We start from the raw sequence: 24,597 nt of genomic DNA, 5'->3' as shown, positions 1-24,597 counted from the left end.
TAAAATGTGTATGTTATAACAATACCTGTACTTCCATCTGATTGTATTATTGCTGTTGTCGGAATGTTTGTGTTTCCCTGAAATACATATGTTAAAATCTATGCCCCAGCTGATAGTATTAGGAGGTGAAACCTTTGTGCAGTGATTAGACCATGAATGAGGCCCTTGTGAATAGGATTGGTGCCCTTATAGAAGAGACCATGGGAGCTTATTCACCCCTTCTACCATGTGGAGCATAGCAAGAAGGGTATTCTCACATGAAGGACTATGAAGAGAACCCTCACCAGACACCAGATCTGCCTGTACCTTGATCTTAGACTTCCCAGCCTCCAGAATTGTGAGAAATGAATTTCTGTTATTTATAAGCCATACAGTTTACCGTATTTGTTACAGAAGCTCAAATTAAGATGGCTGTTTGTCCTGATAGCTTCTATAAGTCACCTGAATTCATAGACGCTAATATCAGTATTTATGCTATGAGATTTGTTTTATTAAGCTTTGAACATAATTGTATTTTTGTTTGTTTTTAAATTTCAGATTCCTGATGACTTGAGAAAGAGACTAAATATAGAAATGCATGCAGTAGTCAAAATAACTCCAGTGGAAATTACCCCTAAAATTCCAAGATCTCTAAAATTACAACCTAGAGAAAACTTAGTGAGTTCAAATATATATGTTATATCAAAATATTTATATGAGTTATGAAGTTTCTTGTTAAGTAATGTGTGTTTCTTTTTGCTAGAAGGACAAGTCTTCTTTTTTATTATGTTAAAAAATGTGTAATATTAAACATGCCATTTTTAACCATTTTTTAAGTGCACAATTCAGTGGCATTAACTATGTTCATAATATTGTGCTACCACAAATAGAAACTTTGCATTCTTTAAGCAAGGACTCCTCAACCCCTGCCCCACCCATTCCCTGGTAACCTCTAATCTGTGTTGTATCTCTATGAATTTGCTTATTCTGGATATTGCATATGAGTGGAATCATATAATATTTGTTATGTATATCTGATTTATTTTACTTATAGTCTTTTTCAAAGTCTCGCCATATTATGGCAGGTGTTTATACATGTATATATAAACACGTGTGTGTTTATATACATTCATTATTTATATATACATACATACATACACATACAAATGTTTGTGTGTGTGTGTGTCTGTGTGTGTAAAACTTTTATAACCGGGCTGGGGATGTGGCTCAAGCGGTAGCACGCTCGCCTGGCATGTGTGCGGCCTGGGTTCGATCCTCAGCACCACATACAAAACAAAGATGTTGTGTCTGCCGAAAACTAAAAAATAAATGTTAAAAATTCTCTCTCTCTCTCTTAAAAAAAAACCAAACAAACCTTTTTTAACCATTCATCTGTTGATAGACACTTGGGTTATTTCTACATTTTACAGGTTATTTTGTCTTTTAAAAGATTATATTTTGGGGCCTGGGGTCATGGCTCAGTGGTAGAACACTAACCTGGCACACGGGGGCACTGGGTTGGATCCTCAGCACCACATAAAAATAAATAAATAAAGTTATTTCATAGTACCCAGCTACAACTAAATATATATATATATAAATAATTTTTTTTAAAGATTGTTATTTTTGCCAGGCATGGTGGCACATGGCTGTAATACCAGCTACTCAGGATACTGGGACAGGATGATGCCAACTTGCGCAACTTAGAATCTGTTAGAATCTGTCTCCAAAAAAAAGGCTGGAATGTGGCTCAGTGGTAGAGCCACTTGCTTAGCAAGTTTGAGGCCCTGGGTCAGTCTCCAGTATTACCAAAAAAAAAAAAAAAGATTTTTGCCACATCTATGTAAGTTTTAAAATTTCTGACTGTCATTTTAATATTTGTGTTACAGCCTAAAAGAGGGTTATTCTGTTTTACTTTTCTAATCAGTTAATTCTTTGGAAACTGATATGTTTAGGAAATGAAATATTAAACTTAATTTTGAAACCTTTTAAATAATGTCATATGTACCAGTTTGGGTTACTAGTCCTCAAATTACTATTAATATAGGAAAACTATTATTACATTATATGTTTAAGAAATTTCAAACATGATTTAAACTTTTTCTGATAATTGAGATGGCACTTTGATTTCTCAGGATTGTGATAGTTGTTATGCTGTGGAAGAACCAATTTAACAACTTTCTAGTTGATGAAACACAGATAAGCTAATTTATATTATCTGACTAGAGAAGAGGAAAACACATAAAATAAATATTATTTTCTTAGCAGTATGTAATTGACCATTTAACCCATTGACTATACCACGCACAGGGTTTTATTTTAACTTTTTGGTTAATGATCTTGGTATTTTTCAAATACTAGATCCCATATGTTAAAAAAAGAAAGAAAGATAAAAGAAATAGGGGCTGGGGTTGTAGATCAGTGGTAGAGTGCTTGCCTAGCATGTGTGAGGAACTGGGTTCAATTCTCAGCACTGAATATAAATAAATAAAATAAAGGTCCATCAACAACTAAAAAAAAATTTTTTTAAATAGTTATTGATCATTGGTTTTTTTTTTTCTTAGTAATGGGGTATTATTACAAAATTCCTTCCCTATTCTTAATTGCACATTTTAGTGGAAGCTTTGATCTTTGGCAGGTCTCTCTGGGTTATGATTATGTCATTTGGAATATGAAGTTATTCTGAAGGAACTATGGGTTGCTTTCTAGTCCCCAAATTTTAATTTCAGATAGTTCTCAATTTATGACTTTGTTTAGGTATTTAATAACATTGTCCAATAATATCCAAAGAAGTAACTATTTTTGTGATTGATTGATTTGTGCAGTACTGGGGATTGAACACAGAGGTGCTCTACCATTGAGTTGCATCCCCAGCCCTTTTTTAAATTTTTTATTTTGAGACAGAGTCTCACTAAATTGCCGGGGTTGGCCTCAAACTTTTGATTCTCCTGCCTCAACCTCCTGAATTGCTGGGATTATAGATGTGTGCCACTGTGTCCAGCTATTATATCATTTTTTAAAAATATATATATTTTTTTGGTTTATATGGACACAATACCTTTATTTTATTTTTATGTGGTGCTGAGGATCAAATCCAGTGCCTCACACATGCTAGGCAAGCACTCTACCACTGAGTTACTGGGGTTCCAGGCCTGTGATTATGTTCTTAACTAAACTTCATCAGCAGATCTAAGCTTGACTATGTATGAAATGGATCAGAAATAGTTTGAGAAATGGTAGAATAGAGGTCTGTTTTCCTAGGCAAATATTAATATCTTTTCTAGATGAATTTTTATTAATTCTGATTTTTAATTTGGAATAGATTTAAAAGCTTAATTTAAAAACTTAAAAATAAGTCATGTTTTTCTTAGAATTTCTTTCTACCTTTGAATGATTTATTAATACTCCATTTTTTTAGTATATCTGGGCTGTGGGCAGCTTAAAAAAGAAAATAAATAATGACTTAAGCATAGAAGGGCTTTCTCTTTCTCTTGTACACGGGAGTTTGAAGGACTTCCTTGGTGATTAAACCATGCCATTGACAATCTAGACTCCATTGGTCTTTCTCTTCTCCATCCTCAGTTTTGACTCTTCTCCTCTTAGATGTAAAAAGTTTGCCATGCGGGGGCTGGGATTGTGGCTCAGTGGTAGAGTGTTCGCCTAGCACGGGCGGGACCCGGGTTCCATCCTCAGCACCACATAACAATAAAGGCATTGTGTTGTGTCCATCTACACCTAAAAAATAAATATTAAAAAAAAAAGTTTGCCATGCTATTGTCTGCACAGCATCGGCATAAGACATAAGGTCTGCATTCCACTAAGCAAAAAAAAAAAAAAAAAAAAGGCAAAAACCTCTTTGCACAGTTTCTTAACTTTGATTAGGAAAAAAAGCCCTTTCTGATAGCTAATTGCACACCATTGACCAGAGTGAAGTCACAAATCCAGCTCCAAGCTGAAAATGGAGAATTTTGCTTTCCTGTCTTAATAGGAGAGGGAGGCGAGGGAAAATAGGATTGGAATGCTATGGGGTTATTAAGCAAGTCAAATTATGTTTTTTGTTTCTCTGGATGTGGAAAAAGGAGTGTTTTCAATTTTGCCACTTAACACAATGTTCCTTCATGCTGCCCTATACTCAGCATACTAACTATAATGACAAATCTCAAATCTATGTTTGTAAAATATGAACATCCTGTATTGGTTTTATTTATTTAAGGTTTGCATTTTATGAGGAAGATGTTAAAATAAGGGTGTTAATATTAGGATGATTAATTGCTATTCTTCCCTTTTCTTTGGTAGCCTGAAGATATAAGTGAAGAAGATGTAAAAGCTGTGTTCTATTCATGGCTACAGCAGTCTGCTACCACCTTGCTTCCTCTGATAATATCAGAGGAAGAATTTATTAAGCTGGAAATGAAAGATGGTAGGTAAATTTGCTTTTTGGACATTCTTTTTCTACTGAGGTAGTCATATAGAATTTTTAATTATTTTTCCAACTTGAGTCACATGTGACCAGTGAAACAATTATGATATTAAACAGATTTTTATGTATTAAAGATTTGATTTAAATATTGTTGATATTTAAAATCTTAAATTAATTCATCTCAATTTCAGTACCAACTCCCAATTTATTACTTCTTTTATCAATAGGGTTGAAAGAGTTCTCTCTGAGTATAATTCATTGTTGGGGAAAAGAAAGAGAAAAAGAAAAAGAAAAAGAAAAAAATATTTTTCTGTTGAGTACTAATCTGCTACAGAAGACCACAATACAAGTAATTATATACTGTTGAATATTTCATAAAGCAATATTTGTAATATGTAATTTATTGATAATAAAGTATGAATTTCCTTGCAATCTAAATTGTATTTGAAACCCAAATGATAAGATTAAGGAATAACTTGATTTCAAATATTTTGTATAATTGCTATAAGTTATTGATATAAATTATTGACTTTTCCTAAATTTAAAAATCAATGTGTCAGCACAGTTAAGTTTCAGGAATAGAGTTGATTGTGTTAACTGGCAAGTGAATCATGATTTAAAATTCTCCTGTTCATATTTTTTACATGCAATTTTGTTGTATTATTTTGACAGTTCTAATTTACAACTCTTCACAATTAATATGAGATCAATTTTCTTCCAGAGTATTTTAAGAGCAGGCACTTTAGAATGTGTTTTAGATAGAATATTTGCTCTTCTGATAGAATTGAAGTTGTGATAGTTGTTTAGAATTTCAGTGGTTTATAACTAGATTTTTTTTTATTTTGAAATATAATTCAGAGAAGATACAAATGTAATAATTGTGAAAAGAATAAATGCTGCACAAATCAAAATTGCAGGTAAAGACATTTGTAAAATGTTAAGGCAATAATATTCTTTCTGCTCATTAACCATAAATATTTATCTTCCCCGGGTGAGAAAAGTGTTATTATAAGCATGTTTTAGGTAATGATATTGCATGCACAATTTATCTATTCTCTCTGGTGTAACAGAATCAGCAGTTCAGTTTTCTGGGACCCAAGAAAACAGGCAAAAGACATAACTTTGAAATGTAAAACTAATTTTTCCTTGCTACTATAGGTCCTTCTAGATCCTATGGTAAAAGAAGAAAACAGTGAGGAAATTGACTTTATTCTTCCTTTTTTAAAGCTGAACTCTTTGGGGTAAGAAGTTATGGCCAAACTAGCATGTTTGGAGACATGTTTTGATATTATCTCTGGCAGGGTTTCTTTGTGTAAACACTAATGCCAGCAAATGACCTTACTTATATATTAGTAGATATTTTTTCCAGGATTGTCTCTGTCTTCACAGATAGAGTAGAAATTTCCCATGTCTTCTTAGATAGAAGTTTGAAGCTTTTTAAAAATTTTACTTCAAGAATTGGTTTATGAAAAAAAAATTGATTTGTGAGAAGCAACTAGATATCATATGTGCTTAAATAAAACAATAATTCTTACAGCAAATAAAAGCATTTTGAAAGTTAAATCTAAAAACATTAGTTGAATGTTTTAAAATATTTCAAATTAAGTTATTCCTTCACTGTCTTATTGTAATAATTGGGATTATTTGTGTTTTCTCAATTTTTCAGACAAAAAACCCTCCTCTTAATTTATTTCTTACATAATATATGAAAATCTCATATAAATATTACCCCTTAGAATTCTTTAGAAGCTTTTAGTAGATGTAGTAGTGATGTAGTTTTCTATATAGTTTGTAAATGTTTTAGTAAAATAATTAAACCATAAAGTAAAAATGTTTAAGTACAATATAGTATGCATTATTATAAAGAAAAATATCTTCAGATTCTAAGTGTTTACATTTCGATCATTATAAGTGAAATTGTCATAGAAGTCAAGAAGTAAGTTCATGTTTATATAATCTACAAGTTGAAACAGGATTTCAGAGTTGTTGTATAAGAGGAAATAAGTCTTCAGTTATCTTAAGCACTTCAGAAGCACCCACTTACTATATTGATTACCAAATTAAAAATTTTTTAAGGGTTAGATAATGTTTATGTATGCCAAGACAGATCCTTTAATCCTATTAGGGCAATACTGTTTGTTACTGCACGTTTTAAAGTAATAAAACTAATTTTAAAAGCTGTGAATCAGATGTAGCATTATAATCAGTATACCTTCTCTTAAGTAAATGAGAATTTCTAAGATTTTATTTAGTCTTTTAAAATTCATTAATGACACCAGGAAGGGAAGTTTTAACATTTTTTTATTGATAGATTTTATCTTGCTTCAGTCTTATCATGTAACAATATTTTGCAGAGGAGTGAATTCCTTAGGCATATCCTCCATGGAGCACATCACTCATAGCCTGCTGGGACGCCCATTTTCGCGGCAGTTGATGTCCCTTGTTGCAGGACTTAGGAATGGAGCCCTTTTACTCACTGGAGGAAAGGTATATTGGTAAAATGTGCTCTTTTACACTAATAACTTCTGATTACTCTCTCTTTATTCATTGACCATCTGTTATACAGGGTAAAAAAAATTCATTAACATTTTTGTATACCTGTTATTAGGTAATGATGATGAATAAGAGTGATGTTCTCCTTACCCTTTTTTCAGTCAATTGATATGATTATATGAATTTTCCTTTTTAGACTATTGATGGAGTTGATTTGATTTCTTTCTTTCTTTTTTTTTTTTTTTTGATGGTGGTGCTGGGGATTCAATGCAGGGCCTTGTGCATGCAAGGCAAGCACTCTACCAATTGAGCTATATCCTCAGCCCCAACCTGGTTGATTTTTTAATGTTGTACCAGCCTTGCATGCCTATAATAAGTCTCACCGGATTGTGGTATATCATTATGCATTGCTGAGTTCTACTTGCTGGGGTTCTGTTGAGTTTTGGGGGTGGGTTTTTGGTTTCTATTTGGTTTGATTTGGTACTGGGGATTGAACCCAGGGGCACTTTATCACTGAGCTACTTCCTAACCCCTTTTAATTTTTTATTTGAAGACAGCATCTTGCTACATTGCTGCGGCTGGCCTCTAACTTGTGATCCTATTGCCTCAACCTCCCAGGTCCCTGGGATTATACTCAGGTGCCACTGTGCTTGGCTCTATTGAGATTTTTTTTTTGCATCTAAGTTTATAAGAAAAATTAGTGTATAGTTTTCTGTTTTTGAACTGTCTTTGTTTGGTTTTGCTATCAGAGTAATACTGACCTCATATAAAATGAGTTAGTAAGTGATCCCTTATTGTCTTTTTTTTTTTTTTTTTTTTGGTGGATATACAGGAGATAGAAATAAGGGACACTCCATCACTGAGCCCTAGCCCCAGCCCTATTTTGTATTTTATTTAGAGACAGGCTCTCACTGAATTGCTTAGGGTTTTACCAAGTTGCTGAGGCTGGCTTTGAACTCTGAATCCTCCTGCCTTAACCTCCTGAGCCATAGCGCCTAGCTCCTTTGTCATCTTTTTAGGTTCATTCTTCTTTTTTTTTTTTTTAGGTTCATTCTTCTTTAAATGTTTCGTAAAATCTCCAGTGAAACCATCGGGGCCTAGACATTCTTTATCATTAGCTTTTTTATTACAAATTCATTTTTCTTAATGGTTTTAGGACTATTCAGGTAATCTCTTTTATCTTGGCTAACAAATACTTGGTGATTTTCAAGAATTTGGTCCATTTCTTGTACAGTGTCAAATCTGTAAGCATAAAGTTGTCTTCTCTTATTATGTATTAATCCCTGCAGCATCTGTTTTGATATGCTGTTGCCTAATAGTGGTGATTTGTGTCTTTTTTGTTGTTGTTGTAGTTTCTTATGCTGCTTGAGATTGAACCTAGGGCCTCAAGGGCACATGCTAGGCAAGTTCTTTACCACTGAGCTATCCAAGTCCATATTTTATTTAATCTTTGACAGACTTTCTTGAGGTTCCTGGCCTTTCTAAGGAGTTTACTGTCTTATTCTCCCACTGAGTTGTACCTCTTTACTGTCTTATCCTTCACCAATGCCATATTGATGGCAAGGGTACACTCTGTGCATTTTTAATTTAAAAAAATTGTGGGGGGTAGATATTGAGGATTGAGCCAGGATTGCTGAACCACTGAGCCACATTCCCAGCCCTTTCTATTTTTTTTAGTTTGAGACAGGATCTCACTAAGTTGCTTAGGGCTTTACTAAGTTGCTGAGGCTGATCTCAAACTTTCAGTCCTATTGCAGGGCTGTTGGAATTAGGCAAATGACAATGATGAGAAATAATAGTAAATTGAGGGAAGAAACTGATAATAAAGGAACTATAGATACCTATTAGACTCAGCCTCGTTAGGGGACACTATTGCATTGTTCAGCAAAATTGAAGATTTGTTTACCTTTTGATAGCATAATTCCTCTTTTGGTAACTTATTCGAAGGATATGGGTATAATCTGTAAAATCAACTTACATGGGATACTTATTTTAACTTTATAATAGTTAAAATTGGAATCAGCATAAATGTGTACTAGAAGGAACTTGTTAAACATAGTTCAGTATATCCCTTGTTAAACATAGTATGGTTTTGTATGTGCACAGGGTTGTGTACCAAGGAGCCAGTACAGCTCTATATTTGTTGATGTGGAAAGAAGACAATTATATATTGTTAAGAAAAAAATCAACAGATTCCACCATTATGTACAACTATAATGCACCAATAAAAAATAGGGGAAAAAGTGAAGAAAACCTAACTTTCAAAAATCAGATTGTTAGGGGCTGGGAATGTAGCTCAGTTAGTAGAGTGCTTGCCTCGCAGGCATAAGGCCCTGGGTTCAACCCCTGAACTACCAAAAAAAAAATCATATTATTAAAAAGTATTTCATGAATATTTAGTGCCATTTTTATAAATTTTCATAAAATACAGAATGTCTGGAAGTAGGATAAATATCAAAAGAATTGATGATGGTTACTTCTATAGAGTGAGATGATTACAGACTTTTTAACCTTTCTTCAATAATCCAAGTATAATTATTTTGCTTTTTATATTATTTTATGAAGAGGAAAAACTAAATATTTTACCTGAAATAAAAAACACATAGTACAGAGCCAACGCATGTAAAAGTAAACAGTAATAGACTGAAGGTTGCACTGTGTGCTAATGGTAGTCACAAGCAATCATGAATCATTAAGAATGTGTTAATTAAAATTAGTTAGGGTTGTGGCTCAGTGATAGAGTGCTGGCCTAGCATGTGTGAGGCCCTGGGTTCAATCCTTAGCACCACATAAAAATAAATAAAATAAAGGTAATCTACAACTAAAAAAAAAAAATTAAATTAGTTAATGTTAAGATAATAGAAAAATGAATAATAATTTAATTAATGTATATATTATTCCCTTCTATTAGTAATAAAGCATTAGCTGTTTTTAAAGATTTTGATTTAAATATTAGTGGTTATTTTAACTAACAAGTTGTAAAAAATCAGGTGTTCATTCTCTGTGCACTATAATGAACCTAATTTATATTGAACTCCTAGCACCTTAGCAGCTGAAAGAGCGAGCTAGTAGCACCAGAGTCCCACACTGCAGCTACCACTTATTGATTGATAAGGCTGAATTTTGGTGGTTGCTACAATGATAGAATCTGTTTCTGGTATTAAATGTATTGTGAGTTCTGATGAAGCAATTATTTTCTAGGGAAGTGGAAAATCAACTTTAGCCAAAGCAATCTGTAAAGAAGCATTTGACATATTGGATGCCTATGTGGAGATAGTTGACTGTAAAACTTTACGAGGTATGAATGTAGTAATATTCTATGTAAGTTCCATGTTTAATAGGAATATTATTGTTAATCTAATAAATAGAGATATTGCCTAATCTTTAACTTTTATGCTTATCATTTAGTCACTGAAAGTCCTTACAGATTTTAAGTCTGGCCTTTTAATTAATTAATTAATTTGTTTGTTTGTTTGTTTTTTGGTACCAAGGATTGATCTCAGGAGCACGTGGCCCCTGAGTCACATCCCCAGCCCTATTTCATATTTTATTTAGAGACAGGGTCTCACTGAGTTGCTTAGTGCCTTGCTTTGGCTGAGGCTGGCTTTGAACTCGCAATCCTCCTGCCTCAGCCTCCAAAGCCACTAGGATTACAGGCCAGTGCCTGGCTCAAGTCTGGCCTTTTAATATTTAATATTTGATGGAGGCCTTTTTTTTTTTTTTTAGCTAAAACCCTTTTAGACTGTATTTCTGGAAATTCCAACTTACACCACTTTATACACTCTGGGTATACACAATCTTTGAATTATTATGGGGATGGGTAAGTGGGTCCCTGTGGACAGCAATGAAGAGAATTACAATTTAACATATGACACCTTTGTTCTTTTTTTCTTTTATTTTGGTACCAGGGATTAAACTAAGGGATACTCAACCACTGAGCCACATCCCCAGCCCTATTTTGTATTTTATTTAGAGACAGGGTCTCACTGAGTTGCTTAGTGCCTCACTTTTGCTGAGGCTGGCTTTGAATTTGCAATCCTCCTGCCTCAGCTTCTTGAGCTGCTGGGATTATAGGCATGCACACCACCTTGCCCAGTGATATTTTTGTTCTTTTAAAGTCATTTTCATTATTATCTATTCAATTAAAACAATTTGTTGGGAAGGTTTTACTTTGAAAGGTTAATTTTTCCTCTTTAGCCCCACTACCAAATAGTCACAACTAGTCATTGTGTCTCAATTTTTTTTAACTATGATGTAATAAGAAACTAAAAAATAGCCTTTAAAATCCCTTTATTTCATTTGTTATAAAGAAGATTTTAGAAGCACTGTCCCTCAGAGTCCACCTTGAAGCCACATGGGAAAATTTTAATTTAGGTCTAACAGGAAATCTTTATATCAGCTTATGAATTTGTATAGTATACTTTCTGTTCTTTGAAAATTGAAACTTTGTACTTCACCAGTAAATTTGAAGCCAATTTTGCAATTTAGATATAATAATTTTAGTATCTCCAGTTCAATGTTCACTTTTACCTGCATCTTTTTTTTTAAATGATACTGGGGATTAACTCAGAGGTGCTTTACCACTGAGCTACATCCCTCCTCTTTTTATATTTTAGACAGGGTCTCAACAAGTTCCTAGGCTCACCTCAAATTTTCAGTCTTCTTGCCTTAGCCTCCTGAGTAACTAGAATTTCATGAATGCAGCACCATGCCTGGCTACCTGAATCTTGAACCTTTATATTTTCCCACATCCTATTTTTATTTCACTATTTTATCATAACCATCTGAAATTCTCTGTGGAGTAAGACTGGATGTAAATAAATACATACAAAAATAGCTAATTGTTTTTCTTTGTTATAAAGTTTAGCAGTTTACTGAATCTCTTGAGAATTTGTTAATTGTACCATGCCCATAATTAAGAGGTAGTTAATTAACACGTTTTATGATTGTTGTATTAACAAAACCTGGATTGAAAAGTTAAATAATATTGAACTCTTCTAATGCTTTTGAAAAGATAACCTGAAATTTTCTAGCCCTGAAATAACATTGAAATCTTATCTTCTGTACTAAGGAAAAAGGCTTGAAACCATACAAAAAACCCTAGAGGCAGCTTTCTCAGAGGCCCTATGGAGGCAGCCATCTGTCGTTTTGCTGGATGACTTGGATCTCATTGCTGGACTGTCTGCTGCCCCTGAACACGAGCATAGTCCTGATGCGGTACAGAGCCAGCGGCTTGCACATGGTAATACATCCTTTTGTCAGTCTTCAGTTTTAGTCTTCATGGTAAATCTATTCTCTTTAGAGAATAGTATGTATGGTGTGTTATGTGTTGTTTTTGAGGCCTCTGGGAGCATTCTGCAGTTGTTCTATATTTTTTAAAAATGGTAGAAGAAAACAATGTGAAAATACTACCATTTCATGGTTAGTGTTTTGGAGCCTTTTCATTCTCCTTTACTTATTGGAAACTGTTTAATTTATATAGATTTACTCTTGTTTTTGTTCATTTGGCAATTTTTTTTTTCTTTTGAGTTTCTGGGATTACAGGCGCGAGCCGCTGTGCCCGACTAACAAATTTTTTTGAATGCATTTGTGAAGTCTGTATTCTCAAAGTCAAAAAAAAAAGAACAGTGAACAGACAATTTTAGTATAGAATATTAATAAGGATGACTACCATGTGTTGAGTGCCCTTTCTGGGAGAGGGCTTGCTTTGTATACTATATGTATAGATATTCTGGTTTTACAAATCAGTAAGTGGAAATTAAGAGAGATTAAGTAATTAACCAAGGTGACCAATGAGGAGGTGGTAGGATATACTGAGCTAGAAATAGCCAGGGTACTTTAGGATCATATAACCTAAATTGAGGGTAAGGTGAGGTAACTCCTTATTATCATGGAAGGCTCTTAGGAGGAGTCAATAACTGAGCTGAGTTTTGTTGTAGGAGTAGAAATTAACATGAACCAATTTCATGCTAATGAAGAAACAAAGGATGTATAGTTACAGGGAAAGGCACAGAGGTATAGGAAATCATGGAATGTTGGGGAATATGGCAATAGTCAGAGGTTAAAATGCAAGAAAAGAACTGGTGGGGAGGTGAGGCTAGGTTTGCTACCTCAAGGTTCTTGAGAGCTGAAATGGATACAAAGTGTAACCAGAGTGGCTTGGATTAATAATAACAAATGTTAATCTCAAATTTTGAATTCTGTAGCACTGTTAAACTAGTGTTAACTAGTCTTACACTGAATTCTAAACACCGGATCTGTTAATCTAGTGTTTAATGGAGTACTTCAGATTTCTGAATCAGGACTCAGATATACATCATTAATGTCTGTTTTCATTCTGACCTTCTCATACCAAACCTTGCAAGACAGTGAGTGGAAAAAGATTATTCAGGAAATCATAGAAATATGAGCTGTATTTTGGTTAACAAACAGAACAGTTTTTTTGTTGGTTGATTGGTTGGGTTTTGTTGTTGTTGTTTATTAAATAGTTTTTTTTCCCCTGAGCTTTTACAATATATTGCTTAATTCTAGCTTTGAATGACATGGTCAAAGAATTTATTTCCATGGGAAGTTTGGTTGCACTGATTGCCACAAGCCAGTTTCAACATTCTCTGCATCCTTTACTTGTTTCTGCTCAAGGAATTCACATATTTCAGTGTGTCCTGCACATTCACCCTCCTAATCAGGTAATAAACCAATAAAATTATTGAAATATTCCCCTCTTTATAGATAATTTTTTTTTATACTGGGGATTGAACTCAGGGGTACTCAACCACTAAGCCACATCCTCATCCCTATTTTGTATTTTACTTAGAGACAGGATCCCACTGAGTTGCTTAGCGCCTCACAGTTGGTGAGGGTGACTTTGAACTTGAGATTCTTCTGAATTCTAAACACTGGATCTTCCAAGCCAATGGAGTTACAGGAGTGTGCCAGTGCTCCCAGCATTTTTTATTTTATATATTTTATATATTTTTTAGCTTATAGCTTTAAACTTAATATTTCTAAGTGATCATAAGGATATTTAAAAGCAATATTTGGTATATATTGTGCTAGGTGCACAAATTATAATTTATTACTGTCTGCAACGTTACCATGTTCTTTCCAAGAAAGAGGCTTTTTCTGAAAACAGTATTTCTTCTGAATGAGATGGAACAGGAGAAATGTGGATAGATAGATGTATTTTAAAAATTTGATTAAGTACTTTTTTCACCAGCACAGTCTGTAGTTCTCTTTGGGAATTCATGCTCACAAGGGTTTTAGTGGTACTGAGCTGAAAGAAATATGTTCTGGGACTGAAAAGCATGTTTTAAATTTTTGTTTACAATGCTTACCAGGTATCTACCCTAAGTATTTAGACCCTATACTATTTACCTGTTTTTGAATGCAACAGAATAATAGCAATGTTGGCATGTTTTTAGAAATACATTTAATAGGAATAATCAAAAAAAGTACTTTTAAGGAACTACAATTTTTTTTTTTTACAATTTTACTGTGATATAATTGAAGTACAGCCAGTTCGCATATTTGAAGCAAATAATTTAATCAGTTTTAACATATGTATATACATGTATATACAGGTATGTATGTTTGTGTGTGAGAGCATATGTTTTACGTACACACATACAAACATCATGCAGCCATCACCACAATTAAGGTTAGAAATATGTCTGTCACTCCTACAAGTTTAATCATAACCTTTTGTAATCTGTTCATCCTCTACTTCATTTCTAGGCAACCATTAATCTGTTTTCTGTCACTTTAAATTATGTCAACCTGATTTTTCTCCAAATATGTGTAATCATGCCTCACATAAAAGGCATTTCAGTCAGTTATGGACCACATAGATGCTGGTGGTCCAATAGGATTATAATGGAGCCGAAAAATCCCTATTACCTAATGATTTCATAGCTATAGCTATAGCGATTGTAACATCCTAGTACAACACATTATTCATGTGTTTGTGGTGATGCTGGTGCATACAAGTCTACTGCCACTCATATAAAAGTATAATACATACAATTATGTACAGTGATAATAAACAACTATGATACTGGTTTATGTATTTACTGTGCTGTTTTGTTTTTTTTTTTTTAATCATTTTCAAGTGTACCTACCTCTTCTACTTATTGGAAAAAAAACTTTAATGTAAGGTAGTAATGCCTCATACATCTCATGTTTACCACAGCTCTTGATTGTACCATTTTCTTTTTTTTATCATTCTTGTTTTGTTCATCATGGCCCTTAAGCATACAAAATTCACTGCTAATATTGACAGAAGGAGGCCAGGTTCAAGAGTATGATCTAGAATCAAAAATGATTAAGGACTGTAAAGGTGGAAAATCAGTGATGATTATTGCTCACTAGTCATGCCTATTGTATGTCCTATTCTACAATCATAACGAATAAGAACAAAGTGACAGAAGTTGTTAAAGGATCTGCTTCATTAAAAGGCTAAGCAAAAACTTGAGAAGGGCCTCTATTAGATAAGGAGAGATTTCTAATACCTGAATTAAAGACCAGACACCAGAGTTTATGCCTCTCAACACCATGATCATGGCCAAAGCAAAGAGTTTATTTGTGATGTTAAAAGAAAAGGTTAGACCTCACCATTGTTTCATTTACGGTTAGTGTCGGGAGCTGCTCTGGAAATAACACTCCCTTAAGTCCTGAGCAAGAGATACTGAACAATTCTTGTGCCCTGCAATAACTTGGGCTTTACCTCTGCTCAAATAATGAGGCATGGCACCAGTAGTAGGGTCACCCTGTGGGGTTGAGTTACACTCACCCATTCCTTTTTAATCTGACCCCTTTGCCCATTTTGGAATAGAATGTTCCATGGAACCTCCCCTTGTGTGTCCCCTATATAAGAATAAAGAGTTCAGTGGCTCCCTCACTTTCCACAGACCCCTAAGGTCACAGAGCCATCCCTGGATTTTGAAAAGGTACTTCTGTGTGTTTGCATGCTTTCTTTGCCATTTTCTTAAGTTATTGAAATAGCCAGATTTGTGAACCCAGCGTAGGTCGCCAGCTAGGATAGATGACAATACATTCTTTCTTTTAAAACAATTTGAGAGTCATTATTATGTATATGAAACTAAAGGGGTGAGTCTGTGAGTGCTGATGAAAAGCAACTGAAGAATTTGTGGAAACTACCTAAACTGATTTTGATGAAAAATTATTTGCCAGAGCAAATTTGTCAAGAAAAGTTTGACAGAACAAATCTGGCAGAGCAATAGGATATACCATATAGCCTAGGTATGTAGTAGCCCGTACTACATGCATTTGTGTAAGGACAGTCTGTGATGTTCACATAATGATAAAACTTCATTTTTGGAACATATACCCATTATAAAGTAATGCGTAACTACTAAAATGTGCAGGTGAACAAAATTAGTAATTTGAATTTTGTGTTTTTTTCTTTAGGAGCAAAGACTTGAAATTTTACATAATGTAATAAAAAATAAACTGGACTGTGATATAAACAAGTTCACTGATCTTGACTTGCAACACATAGCTAAAGAAACTGAAGGGTTTGTGGCTAGAGATTTTACAATGCTTGTGGACCGAGCCATACATTCTTGTCTCTGTCATCAGCATATATCCACCAGGGAAGGTACATTTTATTATTAAAAACTGAATTTGGAGTTTTCTTTCTGTTGTGGAGAAACATAATTGAAGTAAGGCAAGAAATAGAAATATTCCTTTTTTAGGGCTGGGGTTGTGGCTCAGCAGTAGATGGCTCACCTAGCATGTGTGAGGTTCTGGGTTTGAGCCTCACTACCACATATAAGTAAGTAAGTAAATAAATAAATAAATAAATAAATAAAGGTGTTGTGTCAACTACAAATAAAAAAATAAATATTTTTTAAAAATTAAAAAAAAAATTCCATTTTAGCCTTTGGATAAGCTATTATTTGAGTAGACAATTAGCATTTCCATCTAAAATAAAATGGCATAATTTAAAAATTCATAGATTGAAATATTACACTAAAAGAAGCTTTGTTTATTTTTAAACAGAATTAGTTTTAACAACATCGGACTTCGAAAAGGCTCTCAAAGGATTTACTCCTGCGTCTCTACGAAATGTCAACTTGCATAAGCCAAAAGACCTGGGCTGGGATAAGATTGGTGGATTACATGAAGTTCGGCAGATACTTATGGATACTATCCAGTTACCAGCCAAGGTACTTTAAAAAAAGAAAAATAGATACTTTTCCCAGAAGAAACCCTGAATCATTGGCTTTAGCTTTTTATGTTGGCTTGTCCAATCTTAATTTGATTGAACAAGTGTTTACTGAGTTAGCAGTAAATGCCCAGCACCATTTTAGTACTTTAACAGATTTTTTAAGTATTTGATATACTTTTTGCATATCTGAAACTTAGAAGGAAAGCTTAGGTGATATTTACAATAAATGCATTTTGATGTGAATTTCATAGTTCTGTTTGAATCATTCAGATTGTACTAAAGCAAAATGTTAACTGTCTGCTGGGATTTGAACAGAAACAGAAAGATATAATCTGGGTGAAAGAATCATTTAGATCTACAGGGCTGGTGGATTAAGTCAGATTTCTAGACTCTGGGGATCAGTCCTGGAAAGTTGGCAGGCAGCATAAACTTGTTAGATGACAGAACAAAGGGGACAGAGGTAGATTATTATTCAAGAGATCAGACGGGCTGAGGATATAGCTCAGTTGGTAGAGTGCCTGCCTCACATGTACAAAGCTGTGGGTTCAATCCCCAGCACCACACAAAAAAATTTTAAGATTTTGAGTTGGATGTGGGAGTGCATGCCTGTAATCCCAGCGGCATGGGAAGCCGAGATGGGAGGATCACAAGTTCAAAGCCAGCATCAGCCTATGGGGGGCACTAATCAACTCAGTGAGACCCTGTCTCTAAATAAAATATGAAGTAGGGCTGGGGATGTGGATCAGTGGTTGAGCACCCCTGAGTTCAATCTCTGGTATCCACAAAAAAAAAAAGGGAGATCAGACAGTAGAGTCTAGGGAAGAGTCAGGGACCCATGCAAAGAATGAAGAAATGGGTAAGGACCTTGGGTTACATGTAGCTGAATGGCAGCTCCTGGGAATTGGTCACTTTTGAGGCCTGTCATATTGAGTACAGCACATGACTCTGGGATAAAACCTGTGTGAGAGAAGATGGGCATGGAAGGACTAGCCAGAACTTCACGACTCCATATGCTGAGCCTGGGTACCAGGTCTTAATACCCAGAAAATGGAGACTACATGTGTAACTGCTGACTGAGGCCTTTTGTAGATTAGAATACAAATGGAGATAAGGTTGGAATTTTGTCCACAGGTGGAAATAATGAGGCATATGTAATCGAGGAGACCAGGATATTGCAGACAGTATCCTGATGTTTTACTGACTTGAAAAAGATGTTTGCTTTTTGAGAAGCATCAATCATTTGTTCAGCCTGGACACATTCAGAAGATTTTCCTATATAAGGTCATTACATGTGCTTCTCTGTCACTTCTTTTCTTTCTCAATCAAGCACACAGGTGTCATAACTTGCACTGTGAACACACAAGTAGAAGATAGTATACTTGTTAAAATATTTGTCTTCATTTTCTTAATGTAGTACTTTTATAGTGTTTGGGGGAAAAAAAAGGAATAGCAGAAGTAAGTTCAGACACAGTTGTATGCATTTTATATAGAATATATCCTCTGGTCCAGCCAGGAAAATCTGCAATAGCTTCTTTGAGTTCATTATTTTTAGTAGGAATTTTATTTTCTGATGTTGTGCTATTAATAAAGAAAGGCAGCAATTATCACCATCTGAATACTTTTTTCTGTATGTTGATTGTTAGCTGCTGCTTTGTGTTTCCGTTTAGATTTGGACTGTTTGTCATATTTTTGTATTTTTCAGTACCCAGAATTATTTGCAAACTTGCCCATAAGGCAGAGAACAGGAATATTGTTGTATGGTCCTCCTGGCACAGGAAAAACCTTACTAGCTGGGGTAGTTGCACGAGAGAGTAGAATGAATTTTATTAGTGTTAAGGTATGTATGCATTTTTTCTTTTTCTTTACTGAGATAAAACTTAAATACAATTGACTATTTTAAAGTGTACAGTTTATCGGCGTTTAGTGCATTCACAAAGCTTTGCAATCACCACCTCTATAGTTTGAAATTTTTTCATCCCATTCTCTGTTCTACCCATTCCCTAGCAACCATCAGTCTGCTTTCTGTGGATGTGGATTTGCCTACTCTGTATATTTCATATGAAGGGATTCTAGCAGTATGTGACCTTTTCAAACTTCTTTCGCTTTGTGCAATGGTTTCATGTTTCATCCAAGTTGCAGCATGTATTACTACTTTATTCCTTTTTATAACTGAATAATAATGCCATGCATACCTGTACCCCACTTGGTTTATCTATCATCATCATTGTTAAATATTTGGCTGCTACAAATAATGGTGCTGTACATATCCATGTACAAATTTCTGTCCATGTTACAAATTTATATGTTAACATGTTTTTATTTCACTGGAGTATATAATGATAGTGGAATTATTGGGTAATTCCATGTTTAACTTCTTAAGGAACCTCCAAACTATTTTTTACAGTAATAGCACCATTTTCTATCCCCACCAACAATGTGTGGGGTTTCCTAATTCTCTATGTCTTGCCAACACCATTTATGTTTCTTGACTGGGTTAGTCTCATATTTGGAAAGCTATTTGGGAGCAGTGATCCTTTTATTAGTTAAAGCTGTAAGAATTGAGTAATGAGCCATATCTCTTGTATGATTTCTCACTTCCTTGTTTATGGCAAATTTTTGTGCATTTTCAATAGAATTCTACATAAATATTCAGGTAAAAGCAGACTATACTGAAAGGAAGAAAATCTTTAAGACTAGATTCTGAGCTGGGCACAGTGGTGCCTCCCAGCAACTCAGGAGGCTGAGGCAGGAGGATCCCAAGTTCAAAACCAGCCTCAGCAACTTTGCAGGGCTTAAGCAACTTAGTGAGACCATATCTCTAAATAAAAAATTTTAAAAAAGAAAAAGGCTGAGCTTTATTTGAGGTTGATTTATAATCTGAAAGCCATATGCGATTGGGTTTTGCCTACCCTCTTGTATTATGATTTTTTGTGAACTGGGTACATGGCACCCTGGCCTGATGGAGAAACACTAAAACTTTAATTTTCCTATCTTTCTCTGGATTCTGACATAACCATGACCATACTCTTCTTTTTATAATTGTCACTAGAAAGTGCTTTTGTTGTTGTTGTTGTTGTTGTTGTTTTAGGTATATAATTTTCTAGATTGGTGAATGTTGAGTTTTTCCATTAGGAAGGACACCTTATCCCCTAATAAAATCATAAAATCATACTTTGGGCTGAATTCCCAGTGGAGAGTTTTCAGGAGGAAGTTTTTCCTCTCTGGGTAGGTCAGTGTGGATCCTAGGAGGCACACATCAAAGACAGACGTCTTTAACTGACACAAGCATGTTGCCTTGTTTCAAATATTTTGCCTTAAGTTATTTCTTGTTCCATCCTTTAATCCTGTAGTTTTCTGATTGTATAAAGAAGTATAGTTAAATGTTTATATAGTAACAGATGTATAGATGGCTGAGTATTATAAATTCTTTATTTTGGCCACTTCCCTGATCAGTATTTGGTCTTTTGGAGATAGTGATTTTTCACTGGAGAAATTGTTGCCTTGTTTCAAATATGTTGCCTTGAGTTATTTCTTGTTCCATCCTTTAATCCTGTAGTTTTCTGATTGTATCAGTATCTTTCTGTTTTGAGAGATCCTAATTTAAGGAAAGATTATACTCATTATTGATTTTTACTTTACATAGTGAAATTTGTTTTAAAAGTTTTTCAGTTGACTTTTAGAAAAGGTGGTATATTCTTGAACTACTATACAGATAATTTTGTTTCAGTAATTGATTGCTAACTAAAGTAAATTATGTCTACATATTTTTTGGAATCTCCAAAAGATTTGAGATAGATGGAACTTTTAAAAACTTCACTAAACAAATCATTATGTAGTACTTCTATGGCAGCCACTATTTTGGGACCTGAAATTCAGCCATGAACAGAACTTTCTTTTTGAATCTTACATTCTACTAATGGAAAGAGACAATAAGCAGATATACCCATCAAATGTAAAACTTACTGCCAGGTGAAGGTAAGTACTGTTTAGGAAGAAAAACAGGGTAAGGAGACATGAAGTAACTGGATTGGGTCACAGATGATATTTTCAGGCAGGATTTTTCAGGAGAGGTGGCACTTTGACAAGCTTTAAATGATATAAAGCTGTAGGTTACTAGGCATAGTGGTGCACACCTGTAATCCCAGGGACTCAAGAGGTTGAGGCAAAAGGATCACATTTGAAAGCCAGCCTCAGCAAATTACCAAGGCCCTAAACAACTTAATGAGACCTTGTCTCAATAAATTAAAAGGACTGGGGATGTGGCTTAGTGGTTAAGTACCCCTGGGTTCAATCCCCAGTATAAAAAAAAAAAAAAAAAAAAAGCTATAGGTCATGAGACTGAGAATGTTCGAAGCAGAGGAAACCCCATGTGTAGAACTTGTGGTGTGATTATTATTCCAGCAAACATCAATTTTTAAAATGTGTTTGAGATATCTATTTAATCATATTAAAATTTTTCTGTGATTCACTTAGATTTAGTCTAAAACCAACACTATGTTTTGTTTTTTAATTTTATCTCACCTCTAATTTTATTTTACCTAATAGGGACCAGAGTTACTCAGCAAATATATTGGAGCAAGTGAACAAGCTGTTCGGGATATTTTTATTAGGTCAGTTCCCTATGAATGTTTTAAAATAACTGACTGCATTATTATTTATTAGTCAATGCTTGTTGGTCTCACTTTTTGCTTTGGTTTTGTGGTGTTGTTTGTTTTTTATAGTACTGATGATCAAACCCAGTGCTCACATACAATAGATAAGCACTGTACCACTGAGCTATATCCATTGTTTTTTGAGAAATACTGTTTGAAACATATGATTTATGTAAATCATTAAAAAACTAAAGGACTAATATTCTGTTTCACAAAAAAATGCTATTAAAATATGAAACATTTTCAATATTAAATGTTATAGATTATTTGGTTTTATAATAGAAATATTTCAAGCCAGGGTTGTGGCCCAATGATAGAGCACTTGCCTGGCAAGTACGAGGCACTAGGTTCAAATCTCAGCACCACATAATAAGTAAAATAAAGTTATTATGTCCATCTACAACTACAAATATTTTTAAAAAAGAAATATTCCTAAACATGGAATCATAAGTAGTTTTATATATGTATATATATAAAGAAGTCTCAGAGAAAATTCTTACATGAAACAAATAATTATTCCTGATTTATCTCTTTATTTTTTAAGTTCCAAATTATTATTATTTTTTTTTTTTTGGTACCAGGGATTGAACTCAGGGGTGTTTAACCACTGAGCCATATACCCTTCTCTTTTTTTGTATTTTATTTAGAGACGGGATTTCACTAAGTTTCTGAGGCTGGCTTTGAACTCGAGATCTTACTGGCTTAGCCTCCCAAGCCACTGAGATTACAGGAGATTACAGGCATGTGTCACTGTGTCCAGCCAAATTATTTTTCCAATTCTAATTTGTCTCTTATAAATCAAGATTCCATATGACCAATTTAATTAAAATAAAATAACTATTACTGAATCTGCATAAAATGCATATAAATACAGAACATAATATTTAAGGATAAAAATAATTATTCATGTAAGATACAGTTATGAAGATTTCAAATTAATAAGTCTGTTCCATTCTTCTAAAAATTTCATTTTAAAGTATTTAAAATTTATTAAGTATTTAAATTTTATTTTAAAGTATGCAATTAAGAGGATATATATGGACTGGGGTTGTAGCTCAGTGATTGAGCACTAGCCTCACACACATGAGGCACTGGGTTTGATCCTCAGCACCACATAAAAAAGTAAATAAATAAAGATATTGTGTTCATCTATAACTAAAAAAAAGATTTTTTTTAAAAAGGATATATATAACATAACCTGTATAGTTCTATATCATGTACAACCAGAAGAATGAGAACTTATACTCCATTTATGTATGATGTGTCAAAATGCATTCTAGTGTCATGTATAACTAATTAGAACAATTTTTTAAAAAATCAAAGAGGATATATATAGAATATATATGTAGTTTATAAAATAATAATAAAATGGACATTTACATATCCACTACCCAGTTTAAGAAATAAAACATTATCAGGAAAAAGCATTATTAGAGATAAAGATAGTCACTACTTCTTGATAAAAATTCACTTCACCAAGAAGACATTTTAATTCTAAAATTGTACCCAATAATAAATAGAGCTTCAAAATATTTGAAGTAAAAATTGATTGAGGAGAAATTGACAAATTCACCTTCATAGTAATAGATTTTAACACAGTTCTCAATAATTATTGAATTGAAGCAAATAGAGCAGTAAAAGTGAAGAGATTTGAACAACATAGTCAAAAATTGATCAGTATATTTAGAACATGCACTCAAGAAGTAGAAAATATGCTTCTTTTCAAGCCCAATTGAACATTTTTAAAAATTGATCATATATGAAACCATACACGTAGCAATTGCAGTAGGTTTCAGAAGAACAGTATCATGTAGACTATTCTGAAAATATAGTTGAGTTAAAATAAGTAATAAAAGATTAATCTCTCATACATTTATTTTTTTAAAAATTATCTATTCTAAATCATAGGTTAAGGAAAAAATTACAATGTGGATACTTAATATCCAAATCATGGTGAAAATAATGCCAGTTTAAAATGTGAGATGTTATAAAACTAATTTCAAGGTAAATTTGTAGCATTAAGAATTTAGAAAAGAAAAAATGGTTGCAAGTTAATCACTTATGTATCTGTCTCAAGAAATTGGGAAAATTATAGGTATAAATAGAGAAAAAAGATAAACAAATTTAAGTTTTAAAAAAAGCAGATAAAAGGGAATAATAAAGACAGAACAAAATTTCATGAACTAGAAAACAATTCAGTTGACAGGTTCACCAAGCCAAGTTATTTTAAAAAATTAATGGATCTCAAGCAAGTTTAATTGAGAGGAAGGAAAGGAACTGTGAGTAAACAGTATTAAGGCTAAAAGGAGAGATGTGACTAAAATATACCCGAAATGGAAAAGAGAATAAAGGAATGTCATGAAAAACTCTATGCTAATATAGTTGAAAATTTAGGTAACATATATGAAAATGCAGTTGACTAAAATTGAGCAAAGAAGAAACAAAATCTCAATAGTCCTTTAACTAGAAAAAAATGAGTCTCTAGTTTAAAAATCTTTAAGTGTTAGTGTTCCAGGAGAATTTTGCCAAACATTTTAGGAACAGATATTCCAGGGTGTTTTGTTTGTTTGTTTTTATTTTTGGTAGTTGTGTATGGACAACAGGCCTTTATTTTATTTGTTTGTTTTTGTGTGGTACCGAGGATCGAACCCAGTGCCTCACACATGCTAGGCAAAGGCTTTGCTACTGAACTACAGCCCCAGCCCTCCAGGGTGTTTTTAACCCCAGAAAATGTTGTCATTTATTTAATGATTTATCTTTTGTTTTTTTTCAGTCATCAAGACATGCATTTTTATATTGGGGACTAATCTCTAAACATTCTAGTCCACCTGTTGCTAGAGAATGGAATTAACGTTCTCTTCTTT

At 33.6% G+C, this 24,597-nt stretch overlaps 1 protein-coding gene across 2 annotated transcripts in view; it reads left to right on the top strand.

The window, feature by feature from the left end:
* The window catches only part of Pex1 (peroxisomal biogenesis factor 1), a 47,564-nt gene that overhangs the window by 13,391 nt on the left and 9,576 nt on the right, over window positions 1–24,597 (top strand). For both annotated transcript variants that reach the window (XM_046455217.2, XM_058582883.1), the window contains exons 6-17: window positions 538–657; window positions 4,276–4,399; window positions 4,627–4,748; window positions 5,558–5,640; window positions 6,754–6,886; window positions 10,094–10,190; window positions 11,964–12,134; window positions 13,424–13,578; window positions 16,319–16,508; window positions 16,913–17,079; window positions 18,784–18,918; window positions 21,627–21,691. In XM_046455217.2, coding sequence (XP_046311173.1) covers window positions 538–657; window positions 4,276–4,399; window positions 4,627–4,748; window positions 5,558–5,640; window positions 6,754–6,886; window positions 10,094–10,190; window positions 11,964–12,134; window positions 13,424–13,578; window positions 16,319–16,508; window positions 16,913–17,079; window positions 18,784–18,918; window positions 21,627–21,691 — 1,562 coding nt within the window. The remainder of the gene's footprint in view (window positions 1–537; window positions 658–4,275; window positions 4,400–4,626; window positions 4,749–5,557; window positions 5,641–6,753; window positions 6,887–10,093; window positions 10,191–11,963; window positions 12,135–13,423; window positions 13,579–16,318; window positions 16,509–16,912; window positions 17,080–18,783; window positions 18,919–21,626; window positions 21,692–24,597) is intronic.

Source organism: Marmota monax, unplaced genomic scaffold (assembly GCF_021218885.2).
Source record: "Marmota monax isolate L192 unplaced genomic scaffold, Marmota_monax_Labrador192_F-V1.1 WCK01_AAM20220418_F8-fsc00264, whole genome shotgun sequence".
Lineage (NCBI taxonomy): Eukaryota > Metazoa > Chordata > Mammalia > Rodentia > Sciuridae > Marmota > Marmota monax.
Note: the sequence above shows the minus strand (reverse complement) of the source record. Positions and strands in the feature narration are given on the sequence as shown.